At 38.8% G+C, this 19,992-nt stretch overlaps 1 protein-coding gene across 9 annotated transcripts in view; it reads left to right on the plus strand.

Moving 5' to 3' along the window:
* Dnm3 (dynamin 3) overlaps positions 1-19,568 on the plus strand; it is a 453,602-nt gene extending 434,034 nt beyond the window's left edge. For 4 of the 9 annotated variants that reach the window (XM_013114325.3, XM_013114326.3, XM_005071347.4 and 1 more), the window contains one exon: positions 10,550-15,267. In XM_013114325.3, the coding sequence (XP_012969779.1) occupies positions 10,550-10,619 (70 nt within the window). In that variant the 3' untranslated portion in view covers positions 10,620-15,267. Of the gene's footprint in view, positions 1-51; positions 4,598-10,549; positions 15,268-19,389 lie in introns of those variants that run through there. The other 5 variants (XM_021227897.2, XM_021227898.2, XM_021227901.2 and 2 more) reach the window with 3 other exon arrangements.
* The last annotated feature ends 424 nt before the right edge of the window (positions 19,569-19,992 follow it).

Here is a 19,992-nt window from a genome sequence, read left to right on the forward strand (position 1 = left end):
TCTGGCCGGGGAGAATGCACACTTGATGATGATTGTTTTTCCTGTGGCTAGTCAGCAGCACTGTCACCAGCTGGAATCCGCTGAATATTCCTATACCCAAGTTGATGTCAGCTCAGAGAAAGGGAAAAATACCCTACCCTGTGTAAGGAGACATGCCACACTTATGGACGCACATAAGCCAGCTAGGACTCCAGTCTCATCACCATGCTCTTTCATTCTCCTCACGGTAAGACAAGGACGACTTTCAAGAAATTTCTGCACTCAGACACTCCTGGTTAGATATTTTTCAAAGGCTTCAGAGACTTGTTATGTATGATTTCGTGGCTCTTTCATGTCTAGCTAGTCAGGCAGCAAGCTATGAGAACAGGCTTGTTTGCCTTTCCTCCAACTCAGCAGCTACAAGAAGAGACTAAAAGTGAGATTTACACAAACCTTGCAAGACAGCTGGGAAATTAAAAATGAAACTGTGAATGTACCCGGGACACCTAACTCCAGTAGTAAAGGAGGTGAGGGTGGGATGGCTTTGCCTGCTTGTCATACTTTTATTGCTGCTCCAACATAGAATTTTAAAGTGCCCGACATTGAAATTCCTTAGCTTACTCATGCCAACATATTGTAAGCATTGTCTGGGGGGAACCCTCTGAATCTAAACACATATTTACACCCTTTAGTTGCCAAATGGACTCCATCTGGCTCACTGATGTTGTTGCCAAAGGGATATTACACTTTTGGTCAGGCTAGAATTTTCAGTGCCAGAGCAGGGGTTTCTGGGAAGGCTCTTGGTCTGAGAGACACTACATGATTGTAGATGCCACATTACTTGACTATTTATGTTTTTGATCACATGGCAACTCTAACCCAAAATAGAATTCCAACGTAGGACAATGTCAAAAGCCACGAGGTTTTCAAGCACCCTCTCCATGGCGTGGTTCTTTCTTCACATCTGGCTGTCCTTGAGGCATCAGAGCGACATGATAGGCAAAAACCACAAATGCCAAATGCTCCAATTTTTTATTTTTAACCATTCCCAAAAGCACTGAGAAGTATCCACTCTTGTTTTTCAATCAGTTCACACAAATCACATGAACTCATTCCATCCACAGGCCTGGGGGGGGCATGGTAATAAAAATGGCAATTATCCAAATTCTCCATGTTTCAGCATCAGTGTGAGGGCAGAGCCCTCAATTTTAGTTACTCAGAGAGAGGAAATTTCCCATCCTTGGGATGATCTAAGCACCAGAAAATGAGACAAGGTATAATTCCGCTCACTGCTCTTGTAGGAACCCCATAAATGTACAGGTAACATGAGATTCACCAATAAGCACCACCCTCTCCCTGTTTCTTTGATGGGAAGGCTGATATAGAAACAGAGAGAAGGAAATAAAAGACTAAAGCATCATATATACTCTATACCACAGACATATCCAAACCTTTGATGGAAAATTTGAAAACTAAAAGGTGGATATGATAGCACATACCTAAAGCCCCATAACTTGGGAGGCTCAGGCAGAGGCTCAGTTATAAACCAACCTGGGCTACATAGTGAGTTCAGGCCATCACGAGCTACATAGTAAGATCCTCCCTTATCTCTACCATACTGCCTCCAAAAAAAAAAAAGTGGCTTTCAGTATAGTCTTTGAAATGATCTTATTCCACAACCAAATATATCATTTGCATCCACCATGTAAACACTTGCATTTGGCTTTAGATATTCAGAAGCAACAAGGTCTAGATCTACCTTTCATCTGTACTCATTTGTAAGTACTTCTCTGGATGATTATTGCATATTTCGTCTAGCATGAAACCTCTTCCAACAGAAAGAGAGGAGAAAGCCCTCTTTGGCTATTTTGTTTTGATTTTCCACTCTTTCCTGAAACTAACCATGTATCCACCTCCAGCCTTGAATTCCTAACCTTCCTGCTTCCATCTCCCAAGTGTTCAGATTATACAAGTACTCCATATAGTGCCCAATGGGAAAGACATTTAAGGCATTTTGTAATTCTTTGAGCTATTTTTTGACAATAGATGCTGATATAAGATGCATTCTGGACCACATATATATTTTTAAGTTCGTAGTGTGATTATCCTCAAAGCTAATTTTATTTTAAGACTGAATGAAATTTTTCCTTTGAGTAAATCTTTAAGTGTCCTGCCCCAGGGCCTACACCACAAGAGGTTCCTACTCTCTGTTACTACAATTTGCAGTCACAAGGAAAAACTGTAAAAACTGAGCCAAATATCCACTGGTTTTTAAAAAACACTCCGTATAGTGTCAGAAACTATTTTAATAACTAAAATAATAAACCTTCATATGAGGCAAGTTCTACAGTATCTTAATTATTGGCTTCTGGGGTGAAAAATTAAGGAAACATTAGTGAATGCGCTAACTAGACAAAGCATGGCAGGAATTTCCCTCCACATATCTAGGACGGAAAGCAAAATAAAATCCATGCTGTGTATGAAAACCACCAGCACGAGAGTCAACTTCAAATTTTAGAGCTACCAATAAATAGCAGCCCTCCGAAAAATCCTGTAACTCATCAGGAGACTTCGGTTAATCCAGTGAAATGCTCTATACTCCAATTCAGGAATCTGTAATGAACGGCTGTTGATTGTCCATGATGTATAGTGGCTAGTGTTTTGCCCTACAATGTAAGTGTTTAAGTTGTCTTAATACTTCTAATACTCTAAGAACATATTAATATTTAATAGTTGAAAGCCAGATGGAATCTTTAGCCTTTAAAAACATGATTATCTTTGAATAAGCACATTGAGGCAATGATGCTTTCTGATATTTCTTCAAATTATGGTCTCACAGCTTTTGCTCTGTTTTCACTCAAGGCCTTTTCTCCATGAGTCTATTTGGAATATACTATGAATTCATAGTCTTCTAGGTGATTGGACAGTACATGGGGACACTCATGGCAGTGCCACTTACCAATCCTACTATATTCCCAAGTCCCCTTCCCTGCAGGATGCAGAATTTCAGTAAAATAGTCTAGAGAGACCCCAAGGAACCTTTGCAATTTACAAGTGCTTCTTCATTGGTCTCTAATCTGTTTGTAGTATTCATTTTAAATGCTATTTTTGTCATAGGAATTTGCATGTTTTACTTTTCCCCCTGTAGAATCCATACCATTTGTTAAAATGAAAGTGCATCTTCCAGTGTAATCCCGTGAGAGCAGGGAAGATAGCACTGTTATCTCTCATACAGAAAACCGTGTTGACTTGGAAAAGCAAGGGTTAGGAGCATCCCCTCTTTACTGCAGTCCCCTTGCAGCCCCCCCCCCTTTATTCATCCCTATTCTGATTTCCTTTGTCACTCTGGCCCTACACACCATTATATAGAACAGTCTTCCGCTAGCTACTTATGGTGGACACCTGCCTTCTAGCTGTGCTTGGCAGGCCAGCAGGATGAGGTAATAATCAGAAGAGAATGTTCTGGTTCTTTAGCCGCATTCACGTACAATTTTACTCAAAACAGCTCTCTGCGGGTGAGAACAGAGCAGCTTTGAGATCCCTCTGTCTAACATTCTGTAGGAGCCTAGAAGATGAAAACTGTAAACTTTTTTTTTATCCTTCTTGATTTAATGGAAATATAAATGATATCTACCTTGGCCCATCCTTTCAAAACTGTTTACACACAGATGTGCATGGAAACGAGACGCTCACGTTTATAAACATTTTGGCTCTATTTTCTCCAAGTCCAGCCGTCATCATAAGCATTTGCCCATGTGGCTGTACAGCACTGTTTTCCTAAGAGCGTATTTTGTGAAGGATTTCTCCAGGGTGATGGCGGTCTTTGTAAGACAGACGCCTGAAGGACATATGGTTTCCATAGATTTTCTGTCTAGACTGACTTTATTTAGTGACTCTTGGTCTGAATTGGTCTAGTTAAAGTTTCTGCAGGAGCTTGTATAAAAATTGTAGATGTGGGCATACCATCAAGGTGTACAACAAATCTTTGACTCATATTGGCAAGAGAATAGAAGGGATCATTAAACATTTTCCTTTAAGTTAAGCCATTCTGATCATGATGAACATCTGCTCACCCATTCTGCCCTCAACCAGTGTCCATAATGGAAGCTAACTCTTAGAAGTACTCAGAATAAATTCATAAACCCCTCACTGTTTTCCTAAGAAAATTCTTTGTGTTGCCATTAGTGGGGGGGAGGGGACATTGAGCGCTCTAATTCTTTCTTCACATGGCCCAGGAGGCCTATGATTTCTTGCCCTTTTAGTACCAATTTTTACAAACACAACATTTTTCTGACTCGAAGAAAAAAAAAAAACACCCAACAAGCCACTGAGTAAGGGACTCAACCATTTGGCATTTCAGTAGCTCCTTCAAGCAACAATGAAAATTCAGTTTTAAAATGTGGTTTTGAACCAGTGTTCAAGGCTGCTCTAGGAACAATAAGATCCTTTCAGAGGGAAAGAATAACTTCCAGGCTTGCCCAGCAGTCGGCCTTGCTCCCTCTTTTGTGAGAGCCCCAGCCCTGTTTAACTGCTTCACAGCCTCAGCCTCATGGAAAGGAAAGACTGTGGGACACTCCACACACACACACACACACACACACACACACACACACACACACACACACACACACACACACACACACACACACACACATTTGTTCACTGACATGGCAGCTTACAAGGCACAATGCCTCTCTGTTTTTCTGCTTGCTTTATTTTTTTTCTTTTGTTTTTAAATTTTGAGATCTAAGTCATGTTAGAGCTCCACCTGCTGGATTTTTTAAAGAATACTATTGAGTAGATCATGAGTTCATACATGGCCTTTGTCTCCATATTTGCCACTCAAAAGGCAAGAAAAGTATTGTGTTGTGCATTTAACACTGGCCTTTTTTGACTCACCAGGTATCACCAGGCAGGAGTAAAATGTTACTGCAGCAAGGTCTTTCTCAGTCTTCAGAGTCAGATTTATTTTGTTACAGTAAAACAAGTTTTTCAAAAAGAATTAGTCTGATCACCTTTCCAATTATAGTTCCCTTCTCTGAACCAAGGCTCTGAGCCCCATTCCTATGCCTGAAAGACATCCAGGGTCTCTCTCCTCTTTCCCAAAGCAGCAGCGAGTCTCACTATTTTATTCAGAGGTGCAGATTTCTGCCTTTTCCCTCCCTGTTCCTGATTTTCTTTTCCAGTGACTTCAAACGCCACAGAATTGCATATCCTGAAAGTGGGAACTTAACACTTTCCATAGCTGCCTCTGAGTACCTACTTCAGAGCCTTACTTTCTTCCTCCAGATGGCAAGATCAGAATCTCCCTCTCCTGGAGCCTGAGGTAGAAGGAAGGTGAGGGCCAAGAAAAGGAAGGGCAGAGGAGAAGGAGAATCAGGAAGGGTCTTACTCCTCTATTATTAATAGGAATGATTCTGTGGAACAGAGTCCCCAGAAACTTCTTTCTAGGAAATGGAGGAAGAGAGGGAGGGATGGATGGAGGGGAAGAATAAGGACTGTAAAGAAGGGGGAGAAAGAGGAGGAAGAGGAGGGAGGGAAATCACTGGAAGGAATGCCACCTGACTTAATTCAATATGCTGTAAATCTTTGGAAAACCAGGTCCTACTTCTGTTTTCTTATGTCTACCTCTCTCCATCTTCTTTACCCCCTTCCTCTCCTCAGGTTACCTGTTGTTAATGACATAGTACAGAAAACAATCACAACTAGTCTTTTAAACATCACAGTTTCATACCCCTAAACATCCTCTAAACTCTCTAAGTTGTTACATCATTTTATCTGGATGTGGGGCAAAAGAAGTCACTTGATAATTATGATAAAGGGTGGCTGATGCTTGATTTTCTAAGCAGCAGACTTTTCCTGGCTTCCTTTCCTTTACAGACACCCATTTCTATTCTGGAGCACCAGACCCTCAACTTTCCCTATGTTCTAGAACACTCTCTCTCTCTCTCTCTCTCTCTCTCTCTCTCTCTCTCTCTCTCTCTCTCTCTCTCTCTCTCTCTCTCTCTCTCTCCCTCTCTCCCTCCCTCTCTCCCTCCCTCTCTCCCTCCCTCTCTCCCTCCCTCTCTCCCTCCCTCTCTCTCCCTCTCTCTCCTCCCCCCCTCTCTGTCTCTCTTTCTTTCTCTCGACGCTAGGACTTCAAGCTTGCTAGCACAGCTTTATATGAACATTTACCTGTTGTTGTCACTGCTAACCTGTCTCTGTCCTAACAAAAGAGCCTTCCAGACAGTGTCAATCTTTTTTTTTGCAAATCTCTATCAACATAGTACCTTGTACATACATGGGGAAAGAAAGAATACAAAATGAGTTGACCTGCAATACTTAATCAAAATTTACTTTGGAGGCTGGCTCCCCACACAGTGTATTTTTTAAGTAAATTTATTTATTTTGTTTGTTTGTTTGTTTGTTTGTTTATTTTACATCCCAGCCACAGTTTTCCCTTCTTCCTCTCTTCCCAGTGCCACCCCACCCCCACCCCTGTTCTCATCCCTCAATCCACCCCTCCTCTATTTCTGTTTAGGAAAGGGTAGGTCTCCCATGAATATCAACAAAATATGACTTATCAAGTTGAGGTATCAAGCATGTATCAAGACTGGGCAAGGCGACTCAGTATGAGGAGTAAGGCCACACAGTGTATTTCACAAACTGATATAATACACTTTCTTTCAGTTAAGTCTACTGAAATAATCTGAGTCAATGTTTTTGTAAAATCCTTTTCCTTATCTTCAACTGAGACAGAGTTAATGTGAATGAGTCATCATTGAAAAGCTGGGTTTTTGTTGTTGTAGGCATATTGCCTCATACCTGTTAGGGAAACCTAAATCAGATCTATAGAGAAATCTAAATAAACTTTAACAAAGTACATTTCATTTTTATTTACCTCAGAGACAAACTTATCAAGGTTAGTACATGCTTATATTGCCAAATAAAGATTATGAACAATTTTCTCCTTATGTTCTCATTTCAAGTCCCATACATTGATTCTTATTTTCCTAGTGATATACATATATTATAAAATCAAGGGTTTGTTCTTACAGGTGAACTATATGTCACCTCTTGTTTGAGTCACATTATCTTTAGACCCTTCAAATAGACTCCAAGTTGTATATACTTCCATACATCTAGTACAAACTATTCTTGGTTAACAATGAGCTTGATGGCATTCCTTAAGCCACAAAAGGCAAAAAATATGCCAGAGAGCAAGTACTCTAGCCTTGTTTATAATAAAATTATAAAATACCTTTCATTTGAACAAAGTAATGAGTATCATAGCACTTTTCTGAGTTTAGCTAAGAACCATCTAAATATATAATACCTAGTTTCAAAATTCCCCAAATAAGAACCCAAATACAAATACAATGTTGACACCCAAAACCCTGCATTCTGCAACTTCTCTCATAGGATAAACATTCAAAGGAGGAAGTGAAGGCCTGGTTCATAGCTGCCTTTCCATTTTATTCAAAGATGTGCTTGCTCCTTCCTGAGTTAGATCCAGGTGCCTACACTCACTCACATCCATGATCTCCAAATTGTCACACTGCCCCCATCAAGTGCCATGGAATTTGAGTAAAAAGTACAAGATGAGAACTCACTCCACGGGAAGTTTAGAAGAGTGTTCAGAGGGGGCTGCAGAGAAGTGTCAGTAAAAAATGCTTACCAGTGCACATATGAGAACCTATTTTTGGATACCAAGAACCCACACTTAAAAAAAATCCAAGGTAGCTGTGTGTGTGTGTGTGTGTGTGTGTGTGTGTGTGTGTGTGTGTGTGTATTGGGAATATAATTCCAGTGTTGGGAAAGAGGAGACAGGAAGAAACCTGGGGTGTAACGACCAGCTGGTCTACCTAAATCCAGGAGCTCCTTGTCTCAAAACTTAAGGTGTAGAGTAATCAAGAAAGACTTCAACATCAACCTCTGGCCTAATTAAACACACACACACACACACACACACACACACACACACACAAAAGCTGATGAACAATGAACAATGAACAATGAAGTCTGTCTGGGTAGAGTCTCCCTGAACCCATTAGGATTGGCCTCACATCATGAACACTCTAGGCTAGATAACAGAAAGAACAGATGGAATTAAACTTCTATTCTTAAAAGACAATAAAGTGAGAGAAGGAAACAAATGGTGGCTTCTTAACCTTATCAGTGAAGCCAGCTTCTGCCTAAAATGCCACCCACCCTGCATTGATGAGCATCGGACTTTCTTACAAAAACTGTCATTGTCCAAAATCCTGTAAATGGGCCATCCCTGCAGCCACAACTCAAAGTCTTACATCTTTCCCTTTGATTCGAAAACAGAAACATGGCTCTTCTATCATAACCATAAACCGCCCACACACAACACAGTGTTTCAATCAATGTTAAATGATACAAGATGCTCCATTTCAATGTAATGGATTACTTAATGAAGCCCATCACTTAACAAAGCAACTGAGGAAAAATTGGTACAAAACAACTAAGTTTGCCCCCAAACAAACTGTCTTGTGAGGTGAATGTCTTTGGAAATGGGAATGGTTGGGAATTGGACCAAAGAAATAAATTTGAACAGTAAACCTTATATACCTTCTTAGTGCTGAAGTTTGCACATGTCTTAGTATTTGTCTGGAGTTTCTTCCTAGCAGTGTTTTACAATACAGTTTACTATTGTTTTAGAGATAATGTTCACTTTTTCCAAAAGAGTACGTGGGTCAAGACTCTTCGGGATTTTTTTAATTGCACATATATGGATTTCTTTAATCTGAAACTGGGCAGATTACAAAGATGTCTTAATCATTTTGAGGGAACACAATGGTATCTTAAACTTCCATTTTTTTCTTCTGTTATTAATTGACCAAACTGCTATGCAGTGTGTGTGTGTGTGTGTGTGGCGCCCCAGGGACATTCTTAATGAGCACAACTGAACAGGTTTTCCTAATTTATTCATTTAGAAAAAACTTACACACACACAATTTAAAACAATAAAATCTAAAAGACAAACTGGAAAAATGTGGGTTACAGTCACTATCAACTAATAAACAGCCTTTCTCTATGATAAGACCAATGGCTATAATATCATCAGGTGTTTCTTACTTCTGGGTTACTCTTCCAGTTTATTAGTTGTCAAACACTCACTACTGGATAGTAAGTGGACCATGCCCTGCAGGAATACTGATATGAGTAAAACAACCCATTTCTAATCAGTAAAGATGAGAGATGAGCCTAATTAGACATTGAAGCAGCTATCTCAGGAAGAGGAAAGTAGGTCAGAGAAGGCCTACTTCACTGAGAATTATCTAGAAAGATGAACAAAAAGTCACTGATAACAAAATTACATATAATACCACACTAAGCAATGCATGACACAAGTATTACCTCGGGCCTCCCCATCAAAAGAGAAACTGGTACAGGTTCAAAACTTGGGATATAAGCTGAAAAGAATACTGATGGCCATCTCAAAAATGGAAGAATATATGAACAGAAGAGACATTGTTTTTGCATAGTCATAGAAAGAAAATTACTTTTTCCAGTGGAGAATTGTCAAGCCCTTCAGGTGTCATAGAAATCTTTCTGTAAAAGGGCTTGTTCACTGAACAGCTAGCATTGTTTACATGCCTTCCTCTACCAATAAGTATCTCTATGCATCCTTTTTAAAAATAAATAATTTGACTTGATAATATTGAACATCTCAATTACAATAACATTTATTCAGGTGGATGACTTTCAGAAACACCATGGCCAACCAGATAGTGGCCAGTACTACTATAAATCTTGATGAACCCTGTAAGACTCAAAATAGAGCTGTCACTCATGCAGCTTAAATGGATACTCACCATCTAGCCTGTTCTTAACCACCTCAAAAAACTCTAAAAGCCTTGCTTTCTAATTTTCTATTGTCTGCAATTAGAAGCAAAATACAGAACAACTAGGGGAAGCAACTGCTAAAAGCAATAAGAAGTGGTAATCAACATCCTGGCAGAGACAAACAAAGATTCAAAACTATTGTTGATACTTAATACATCTCATTAATTCCTCCAGTAGGCATACCTCAGAGCACAGTTCACCCTCTGTAACAGTGGTTCTCAACCTTCCTAATGCTGTAACTCTTTCATGCAGTTCCTCATATTGTGGTGACCCCCAACCATAAAATTATTTTTGTTGCTACTTCATAACTGTAATTTTGTTACTATTGTCAATCATGATGTAAATATTTTTGGAGATAGAGGTTTGCCAAAGGAGTTGTGACCCACTGGTTGAAAACCTATAGCCATTGTGCTTAACTATCAGAGATCTGTGCAGGATGTTTCACAGTGGCTTTCAAATTATTCCATATCTGTATTAGTATCAGGAGAAATCTCCTTGGTCTTGATAAAGATTTGTATAATTAAAAACATACGATTTCCATTGAAAATTAGGATACCTGGATGACTCAAAGGTGACAATCTTAGAATCATTGCAGATTATGACCACTCCTACTGACCTTAATTGCATGTGCATGTGCATTATGGCTCTTTGTCAATGTCCTGAAGAACAATTCTGCTATTATACCTGTTTCTTTACCTGTTTCTTTCTCTTTTTCTAGCCGGAGGCCACCCCCATCGCCAACTCGCCCCACTATAATCCGTCCACTAGAATCCTCACTGTTAGACTAAATGAAGTGTCTGGCATGGCAATTAATCACTAATGATTTATGCAAAAGCAACATATTCTGTAACCTTTGCAGTCAACCATGAGTAGTCGCATGTATGAACAACCATAGGCAAGTAGCCAGTTTTACTAATGTATTCATCACCCATCTTCATTGCTCATGGTATGCCAGACCTTTGGGGTTTGACTGGAAAGAGCTGCTAACCTATAGAGAGACTTAATATGTTGTACTGACCAAGGTAATTTTGTATAGCAGTCCTATACTTTGGTACCATTTATTTATCCAACATATATTTGAAGAGTTTTTTAAGGTGTCTATAAAGCAACTTATAAGAGTTCTTAGCAGACATAAGAGTGAGCTTAGAGCCACTCAAGCTTCTCCCCACATTCTGTTTAGGACAGCAGAAATTCTGTTGTCTGATATCAATGCCACCACCTACTCCACAATGACTTATTTAGATGTCATTCCCTTCTTTATTTCATAAGACTGCTAGGAAGTCAGGTTTTAAAATTAGGATAAGTTAAAATGGAAGCCTTTCAGGCACATGAGGCAGTTAGCAAAGGGTTTGATCTGGGGAGTGTCTCACAGTGCCAGCGTGCTTTGCTTCATTCTAGAAGCACAAGCAAAAACGGAGTAAGGCCTGATTGTTTTTATTTTTCATTTTTTGGTAATAACAAAAAATCAATCAGTAGATTGGGCTGCTTTCAGAGTTCAAGGAAGAAGCAAAACTATCACCATTCTAAAAGTGTTTTGGGAAATATAATCTATTATCTTACATATTTACCCCTTTGTAGGCTCTGTGAAGGAAGGCTGACATTGAAAATGTATAATTTTACAGTTGATTTTTTTGCATGGGTAACTAACTCCATTTAGTTATTATGATTATTATTTTGGCTGGAGCAAAGTTAAATGTATGTTAATACATGATTCCAATGGTTTACATATAAATTATTATGCAAGAATCTCTTTAAAACAACTTTAATGTCTCTATCCATCCCAGACTCTTAAATCTTGCAGTGTAATGCATTGAAAGTGCAGTCCCTGGTATGGAAACTCAGAGTACCATGGTTTAATAGCACAGCTCACATGTTTACAGATGCCTTGCTCCAGCTTGCTCCCAAAAATACTTTTGCAATATTGAACTTCAAAACAACTTTTCAATTTCTAGGATTTCTAAAATTTACAAGAGCAGTCTAGCCTAGAGGTTAATAGTTCAACCTTAAGGCTAAGTTTTGAACTACCTACAACCAGATGATTAACATGTAGGAAACGAATGGGAATTCTGTCTGATAACTGCTCCCAGACAGCAGAGTGAGCATTCACTGATCCATGGAGTCCCATGACATTATTCCATATTCACAAAAGTAGATCAGATTTTACTAACTGCAGTGTCTGACTTTGAAGGCAGCAAACATGATTTGCATGTGAACTTCACTTTAATTTCCTGTGCAGTTTCTACCCAAAGCAGGCAGCCCTAAAGTATGACATAAAAATTTAGCCATTATTTTAAAAAATCCAAGTTAAATGGCACTGCATTGAACTTATTCTAATGGGCTATATTCCACTTATAATTGACAAAAATTAGAGAATATAATATATACAAAGGGAGTGTTTTCAATCTTTAAGTGACAGAGTATCACCACTCTTAGCTTCTCTCATTTTTCCCATTGGAAAAAAAATTGTGAATGAAACTCACACACAAGATGCACATTGTCATTGAAAACGGTGTCCCAAATAAATGGAAAAACATCAAGCAAAGCTTCATAATCAAACAAGTAATGGATGGTGGGGTCTTCACACGAAACTCCCTCCTCTTAGGGTTTCCTTTGCTTCTTCCTTTGAGTTCTCTAAAATAGGCAGCTAACGAATTAGATGCTTCAGGGTTTGGCTTTGTACTTACTGTGGTTTTGCATCTTGCTGTATTTCAAAAATTTCCTTCTGTTAGAGGAAAATATTGCAGAAAACCACTGGTGTGTTCTCAGATCAGCACAAACCAATGTCAAGGAAAATTGGGGATTTGTCTCTCCAAGTTTCTTCCCACTGATCTTAGACTGTCATAAACAATGGCATTTGTTGTCTTTTGCTTTTGTTTCTTGATCCACAAATGCCCTCTCCCAAGCATCTCCATTTGTCTGGACAGTTTTGTTCTCTTTGCTACTGTGTTATATCTGATGGCACCCAGAAACCCCCACCCCACCCCCAGAATTTCAGCAATGGCATTCCAGGGTATGCTGCAGTTTTAGGGGTTTGCATCCTACTCACAGGAGATGCCAACGTGAGTGGAGCCTGACGTTGTAGAATGTGCAGAGTTTGTGGAGTGGCATGCATATCATCAGGCCTTAAGACGGGAATGTAAGCTAGAAGGGCCTTCCATTTCCCATTCCATTTCTAATCTCTTGTGTAACCTCCAGATTGACAATTCAGATGCTGTCAGCACAATATATGTAGCTCTACCTTGTCTAGCATAACACTAAAACTAATAATGAACCCAGTGTTTTTAGGATTTGAAAAAAATAACTGTACTTGTTTGATAAGTAAATCCAGTTTTACTGTCACGTGCTAAATTTTGCATGCATGTTGGCTAACTGGAATAACCATTTACTCAGTTATGGATGGAATGTGAAACAGTATTGATTTAGAACAAATATATTCCCAAAACTCTTCTACTAAGAAAACCTTCTTGAATATTGCTTTTAGATGTGTTTTATAGCATAGAAGAGCAGTAGGGTCCATTTATTGGCAATTTCACTGTTTGTGCAGATACATACTCATTCTATCCAAAAGCATAAGAAAACAATTCCTGTGATATAAGTATTCTGAATTTAGAATTAAGTAGCCACATAGATTAATTTGTGATTTTTAGACTGTAGCCATAACTCTAAAATATGAAATGGGACCTGATACCAGTATGTGACAAGTGTTGATGTTTTCTGTGTACCCATTTTCTCTGCATGTCTCTAGGAATACACTATATACATAGTAAACATGTGTTTTGTGTCCTTTTTGAGTAAGTAGGTTCAAAAGCACTTGCTAAAATACCATTAAGCATGAATGTGATAAACATGTACATTATATATATATGTATATGTATGAGTATAAATATCAGTGTAAACCTGTGCTCAGTATGTAAAAATATGAATATATTTTTAACTGTGCTAATGCGTGATACATGTTGGGAAGATCTGCCATAACCTGTGATTACCGTAGTTCATTTATCATAACATACATGAGATACACAAGATTTTCTAACTCATACTGTATATATCCTGAGGGGTACAATGCTTATGATAACCAGGATGAGGTAGAGTGATGATAACCAGGACAAGGTAATGTCAATAGTCATCAGTACTGAAACCCACAGCACTGCTACTCAAAGGCATTACCCCTTGGTGATACTCTGATAAAAAGTATAAGATTTGGGAACTTTTCTCTAAGGTCCCTAGTTAGAATTGTGTTATCTGAAGATTGTTGAGTTGACTTTTAAGAAGTTAAGTTGATCTGTATGGTAGTCTGATCTCTATAGTAAAAGTTAAAAGAATACAGAGAGTCAGCAACATAATGAAAGGAATGGATATTCCTGAGCAGAGCTACTATAAAACATACAGGGGACAGGTTATTTAATTCCTTGGAGGTATGTTATCTACTCTTTCAGGTAAACCTTTTGCATTTGACAGACTGTATAATTAAATCGATGGGAATCTCTGTAGGAAGGAGAATACAACCTAAACAGATCTCCAATCTGTCTTAATTCAGTGAGAGATGATTGTGTCTAAGACTCCAGCCATGAGTTTTATGCAGTTTCACCTAGGACTACTAGCTGTGAACTCAAAGTTCCTGTGAATGAAGCCAACTTTAGAGAAATAATGGATAGTTCATCAGATCATTTAGTCTTTTTTAAAGAACTCAATCTGTCTTCTAGATAATAGGCCGCCTATCTAGCTGATATGTTTAAATTATGTGGTGCTCTGTATGTGATATTTTAGCAATATTTTTGAAGTATATATAGTATATGCATTGTTAGTTGTGTATATATAAATACATGTAAGAATATTTGTGTGTGTGAGAGCAAGAGACGGGAACCTCAGAGAACCTCCTGCTTAAGGTCTGTTAGTACTGGTATACTGGTGAGACTTCTCTACCACTGGTCAAGGGCTTCACATGTGGCTCCAGCTCAAGGCATTAATTTCCTTATCACCTTTACTGTTGAATTCCCTAAACTTTACTCATAATATTTTCAAAGTGTACAAAAATCACTCCTCTGCTGCCAATCTGTGGAAATCACTTCTCAGAAACCCCACCACTATGACCTTGTGTCTGATTCCACATGCACTCCTTTGTTTCATGGGCTTCTGTATGTCCTCTTCTCTCCCTGTTCAGAGCCAAACTTCTCATTTACTTTTTTATGAATGATGACTACATAGAAGTCAAATCCTGTCTTCTCTGTTTATTCCTTAATTAACATGAGCCAAAATACTTTCCACTGTCTTTTTTGGCACTTTTGAGATTTCTTAATGCTGGATTAATATGGATTCTGTGAATGGGATTTTTGAAGCAAATTCCTAAAGTCTGTATCATCCTTGAAGGTCATGTACCTATTGTGAAAATGTGAAACTGTATTTCGAACCTGAAATAAATTATTACATTTGAAGGAACCCCCAATTCCTCATTCTTGTATACATTTGAGTCTATGCATTTCAGTTAACACCTGAGAGTAAATTCATATTGCCCCCTTTGCTTAGATTTGTCCAACATAATTAAAGTGGAGAGTGATACCATTTTGCATGTCTATACTTAAGTTATGAGAAAAGGAGATTTTTAGAGCAAAATAGGTAAATCAAAGGGAAGGGGTGGAAGGAGACACTTCCTACTAATTTGAAATAATAGGTTGCAGGATTCTGTCCTCAGACATCTGCATCGTATGACCTTGGCCAAGAAGCAATGTGGCAGCTTACCCCTGGAAAAGAAGTATTTGTGGGAAAATCCAGGAAATGGGAGGAAGGATAGTCTATTTACATGTTAGGTCGACAGAAGACCAACACTGATCACCTGGCCAATACATGTTACCTGATCACAAGCACAAAGGAGGAAATGTACCTGCAATGTGTTCAGTAATAAGAAAATATAAGTGCTCAGTAGGTACAGACAATCCTTTCCCTAATTGTGTTTCCAGATAATAAACACCATCATTATGAGTTTTGTTGATAGCTCCCTAACCACACATGGTTCTAGATTATGCCATCAAAATGTACATTCTAGGCAGTATAAAAAAAGGGAGAAATGTTGGCTTAATTTTCCATGCATGGCCAGGATGTGTAATTATGGGAAAGAAAGCTGGGCAGATTTTTCAGCTGCAATTTCCTTCTCTATACATTTCCCACAAGTGGAGAACTCATGCCTTCAAAGGAAGCAATCTACTGGGAGAGATCATGGATAAGAATCAGGCTGGTCTCTTACATTTTGTTTTAATCACATGATTCTAATGTATGGTAATAATATTCAGAATAATTTCTAATGAAAAATCACAAAAAAATACCTCAAAGGTCAATATTGTCACTCTTTGGCAGCTTTCCATTTGTTTCTCAAACAGCTGTGCCATCACTGTGGCTTGATTTCTTCTCAAGATCCCTATCTTTCTGCCACAACCTTTCAATTGCCCTTTGAGAAATGCATCTGGCATCCGGTTTCACAAGACTCAACCTAACTTCACCCACACTCTTCTACCAATTCTTAATACTGTCACATTTTTATTGGTGCTCTTTCATACTGTGGTGGTGACATAGTAATTAAAATATATGCAAGGGATATTGACTAAAATTACTTACTTAATTCAAAGCCTTCCAAAGTACGTCGCCTGAGATTGTAATGAACTCACACAGAGACCAAGAGTCATTTTATCAGTGCATTTTGGGAGATAAAGGCTATAATTTAAATGTCTTTTACTGAAAGAAAATAAATAAATTACACCCCTTATATCCTTGAAGAGGATGTGAATCTTCAAGAGAGTGCTAGTGTCCACAGGCTTCCAAGACCTCTTTGATTATGTTTCATTCATGCACTACCCCACAGAACTACATAGTATTCTAAGTCGCCTGCTTTAAAAACAATTGCTTTGAGGGTGTTAGGCAAGAGGGGAAAGCCATTGTGTGTGATGATTATTTGAAACTAAATGACACCAACAAAAAGTTGTGGGATGAGTTCAAGTGTAAAAGCAAGATGAAGTCCCAGCTCAGGACAGACATCCAGAGCACTGGTAGCTTTGTGACCACTGTATCTGAGCTCCCTGGAAGAAGATTCCGTAAGAGCAGGAATTTGAAAACAGAAGAGGTGTGCACAGGCACTGATTCTTTCCAAACCTTGGGTGGGACCTCATTGTTTCCTACCTTACTTTCTTTTCTCCCCTTTCAAAAAAAAACTGCTTTGAATAATTTCATTATACTTGTGAGACTATTGTGAATGAAGATAGCCAGGTCCATTTAAAATGAAACTTCACCAAAGAACTGAATGCACCCCAATTAGTCCTGTTATCTTTCTTACCTCACTTTCCCATGCTTCAGGCTCACCCCTCTGCTGTGGGATGGCAAGTTGCCTAAACAGTGGGCAGAGCAAGCAAGCAGCCATTGTTTGGTGAAATTTCACAGGAGAGAGAAAGCCTAGAAAGAAAATCTAAGAGTTCATTCCACAGAAAGGGCACCAATAGAGGGATAGAGCTGAGAGGGTCTAATTCATTGTCACTAATAACCCTTAATAATTTTCTCATCTTTTTCTTTGTATTTGGAAAAACTTATCTGTAGAGTTATTTTTCTGAACATTCAAGAAAATATAACCTGAATATATAATCTTCACTATACTATCTGTGTCTATGAATACCAATTTGTTGGGGTATGAAATTTGTTAACTCACTACGCAAGTACTTTTGTAATTTTTAATGTGTAAAGCCCACATATGTTCAGCACTTGCCTTCAAGCACTCTATAAATATAGAATTCTGACAAGGAAATGGAAAAAAAAGACCTGTCAAGAGCCACAGTAGAACTCGCAGACCCACTGAATGCTTTTACATCAGTGGTGTTTTTCTGGCAACAACAGGACACGGGGTGACTGAAGATGAGAAGGAGCTGTCTGAGGGAATGTCACCATGGTGTTAGAGGCAAACTTTCTTGCTGTCAATGAAATATATTTTGGGACATAATATGTCTGATCCTGTTTCTGAACTGGAACACCAACCTAGCTCCCATGGGAAGGTGTTTTTTGGCATATGCTCACAGAATGTCCCTTCAACACTGTGGGCTTGCTGTTTGGTTTAATGGCTCACCTCCCCACCATGCTGAGGTAATTAAAGTGTTCTAAAACCCCTTCAGAACTCAAAATAGTTTCTGTTTGCTAGGCAGGTGATAAATCTCATTCGGCCTGACAGAAATGTAATTACACTTTCTTCATGAAAACACCAGGGATACCATTACCGGGATCTCTCAAAGCCCAAAGCTTGCATAGCCCCCACAGTTGAATGGTTAGGAACTAAGAACAAGTTTTTCATCATTTAAATAGATGGGAGGCCTCCTTAGCGTAGCCAGATTAAATTAGACTGGAGAAAATTTGGTCTAGGACTTTGGGAAAGGTAACTCAAGAAAAAAACAGTCAGTTTGGTCCCATTAACATCTCACAGAAGATTTAAAAGAGAGAAGGAAGTGTTTGGGTTTTGCTTTTTACAGACCCAACTGTCATCTTCACAAGAAAGTGAGTATGTTGCTGGACATCTGGTTCAAGATGCAGTCCCACAGAGAGGAGGGTTTGTGATGGCCTCACAGAGAGTCAGTTCCCAGTGACTGGGTTAGAAAGAGGGAATTGGCCCTGTCTGATACAAAGTTGTCTCTTGTAGCATGGAGGTTACTGTATCCTCTGGAGATGGAAGTCACCTCCAATTCCAGAGGCTGGTGTCAGGCAGCAACAGGACTCTGAACCCTGAAGCCAAACAAGCCAGGCTAGGGATCAGGGAAACATCCAGAAAACAAGTGTCTGTGTACCCTTGACTTGCTTCCCAGTAAATAAGGATTTTCCATGCTCCTTGCTCTAAGACAGAGGGAATTCCTTAAAATCCTGGGGCCACCCTGGCTGGCTGTTTTTCCTAGACTTGATCCTAGGCTTCCATACTATACAACTATTCACCTCAGATCTATGACTGTAAATTAACCCCTGAGGTCTCTGTGTTGGGATGAAGTTGCTCATTTGATCTTGATACCCTTTAATTTCTTCACCTTGAAAAATATTTCACTAGTCACCGGATAATGTAAGAACTAAGGAGGTAAATGGAAATTTCCATCAACAGAATTCTATAGCAATCCCTTCCCCCACGTGGGGAACATTCACATTATTCATTTAAGTTTTTGGAAATAATTAGGGGTCATAAAATTTGGATTAGAAATCAAATATGCAAATCTAAAAGATATCTTTAATATTGATCCTAATTAACCTAAATTTGATTACAAGGATTTATAATTCTAATGATGCAACATGTTGTTGAATGGGCACCCATGCCTTAGCATGCTGCTGGTACTCTGGGAGAGTCCTAGTGGCTGCTAACTTTGCCATGTGGTCTACTTTCATTTCCCCTGCATGTCTGCCTGGTCTTTGCTTTATTTGGGGTTTTTTGTTTGTTTGTTTGAATTAAACTTTTGTGGGATAATTTTGCATGCTATTATTTGGATTTATTTTATAATTTAAACATTGTTTTCCTCTACATTGTTTTTCTCTTTTATTATCTTGTTTTGTTTTCACTAGGAGACCCCCTCCTGCAGTTCCAGGCCGACCATCCTAAACCCATCCCCCCAACCCTGTCATTCAGTCATTCATCTCCTTTTGTTTCCAACAACATGTCTACCCGTGGTATTTAAAAAACTTTTGCTTGCACTATGTCACATGTATATAAAAACTTTTATTTTTGATCCATCTTTAATTAAAAATAAATTTTATTCTGTATAAAAAAATGCATGTCTTCATTTCCTTTCCTTTAGAAAAATGAGCTGAATTAAAATAATTCATTTAAGCTAATGCTGGATAAAGTTAAACTGCATTTATCTAGCCTTTTCCCCTTCTTTTTTTAAGAAGGGGAAATAGATTTTGTGGTGGACTGGGGGTAGGTGGGGATACAAATAGGAGGGATCAGGCAGGGAGTGGGAGAGATGTAGGAAAGAGTACTAGGAGAAATGACTGGAACAAGGGGGGTGGTATGAGAGGGTATTATAGAAACACAGTGTAATGGAAACTCCCTGAAATCTATAGGAGTAATCCTAGAGATTTCTCCTAGCAATGGGGAATACAGAGTTCTAATTAGCCATTTTTGTAACCAGACAAGGCTCCTAGCAGTAGGACTGGGACATTAAC

This window comes from Mesocricetus auratus, unplaced genomic scaffold, assembly GCF_017639785.1.
Source record: "Mesocricetus auratus isolate SY011 unplaced genomic scaffold, BCM_Maur_2.0 Super-Scaffold_100676, whole genome shotgun sequence".
NCBI lineage: Eukaryota > Metazoa > Chordata > Mammalia > Rodentia > Cricetidae > Mesocricetus > Mesocricetus auratus.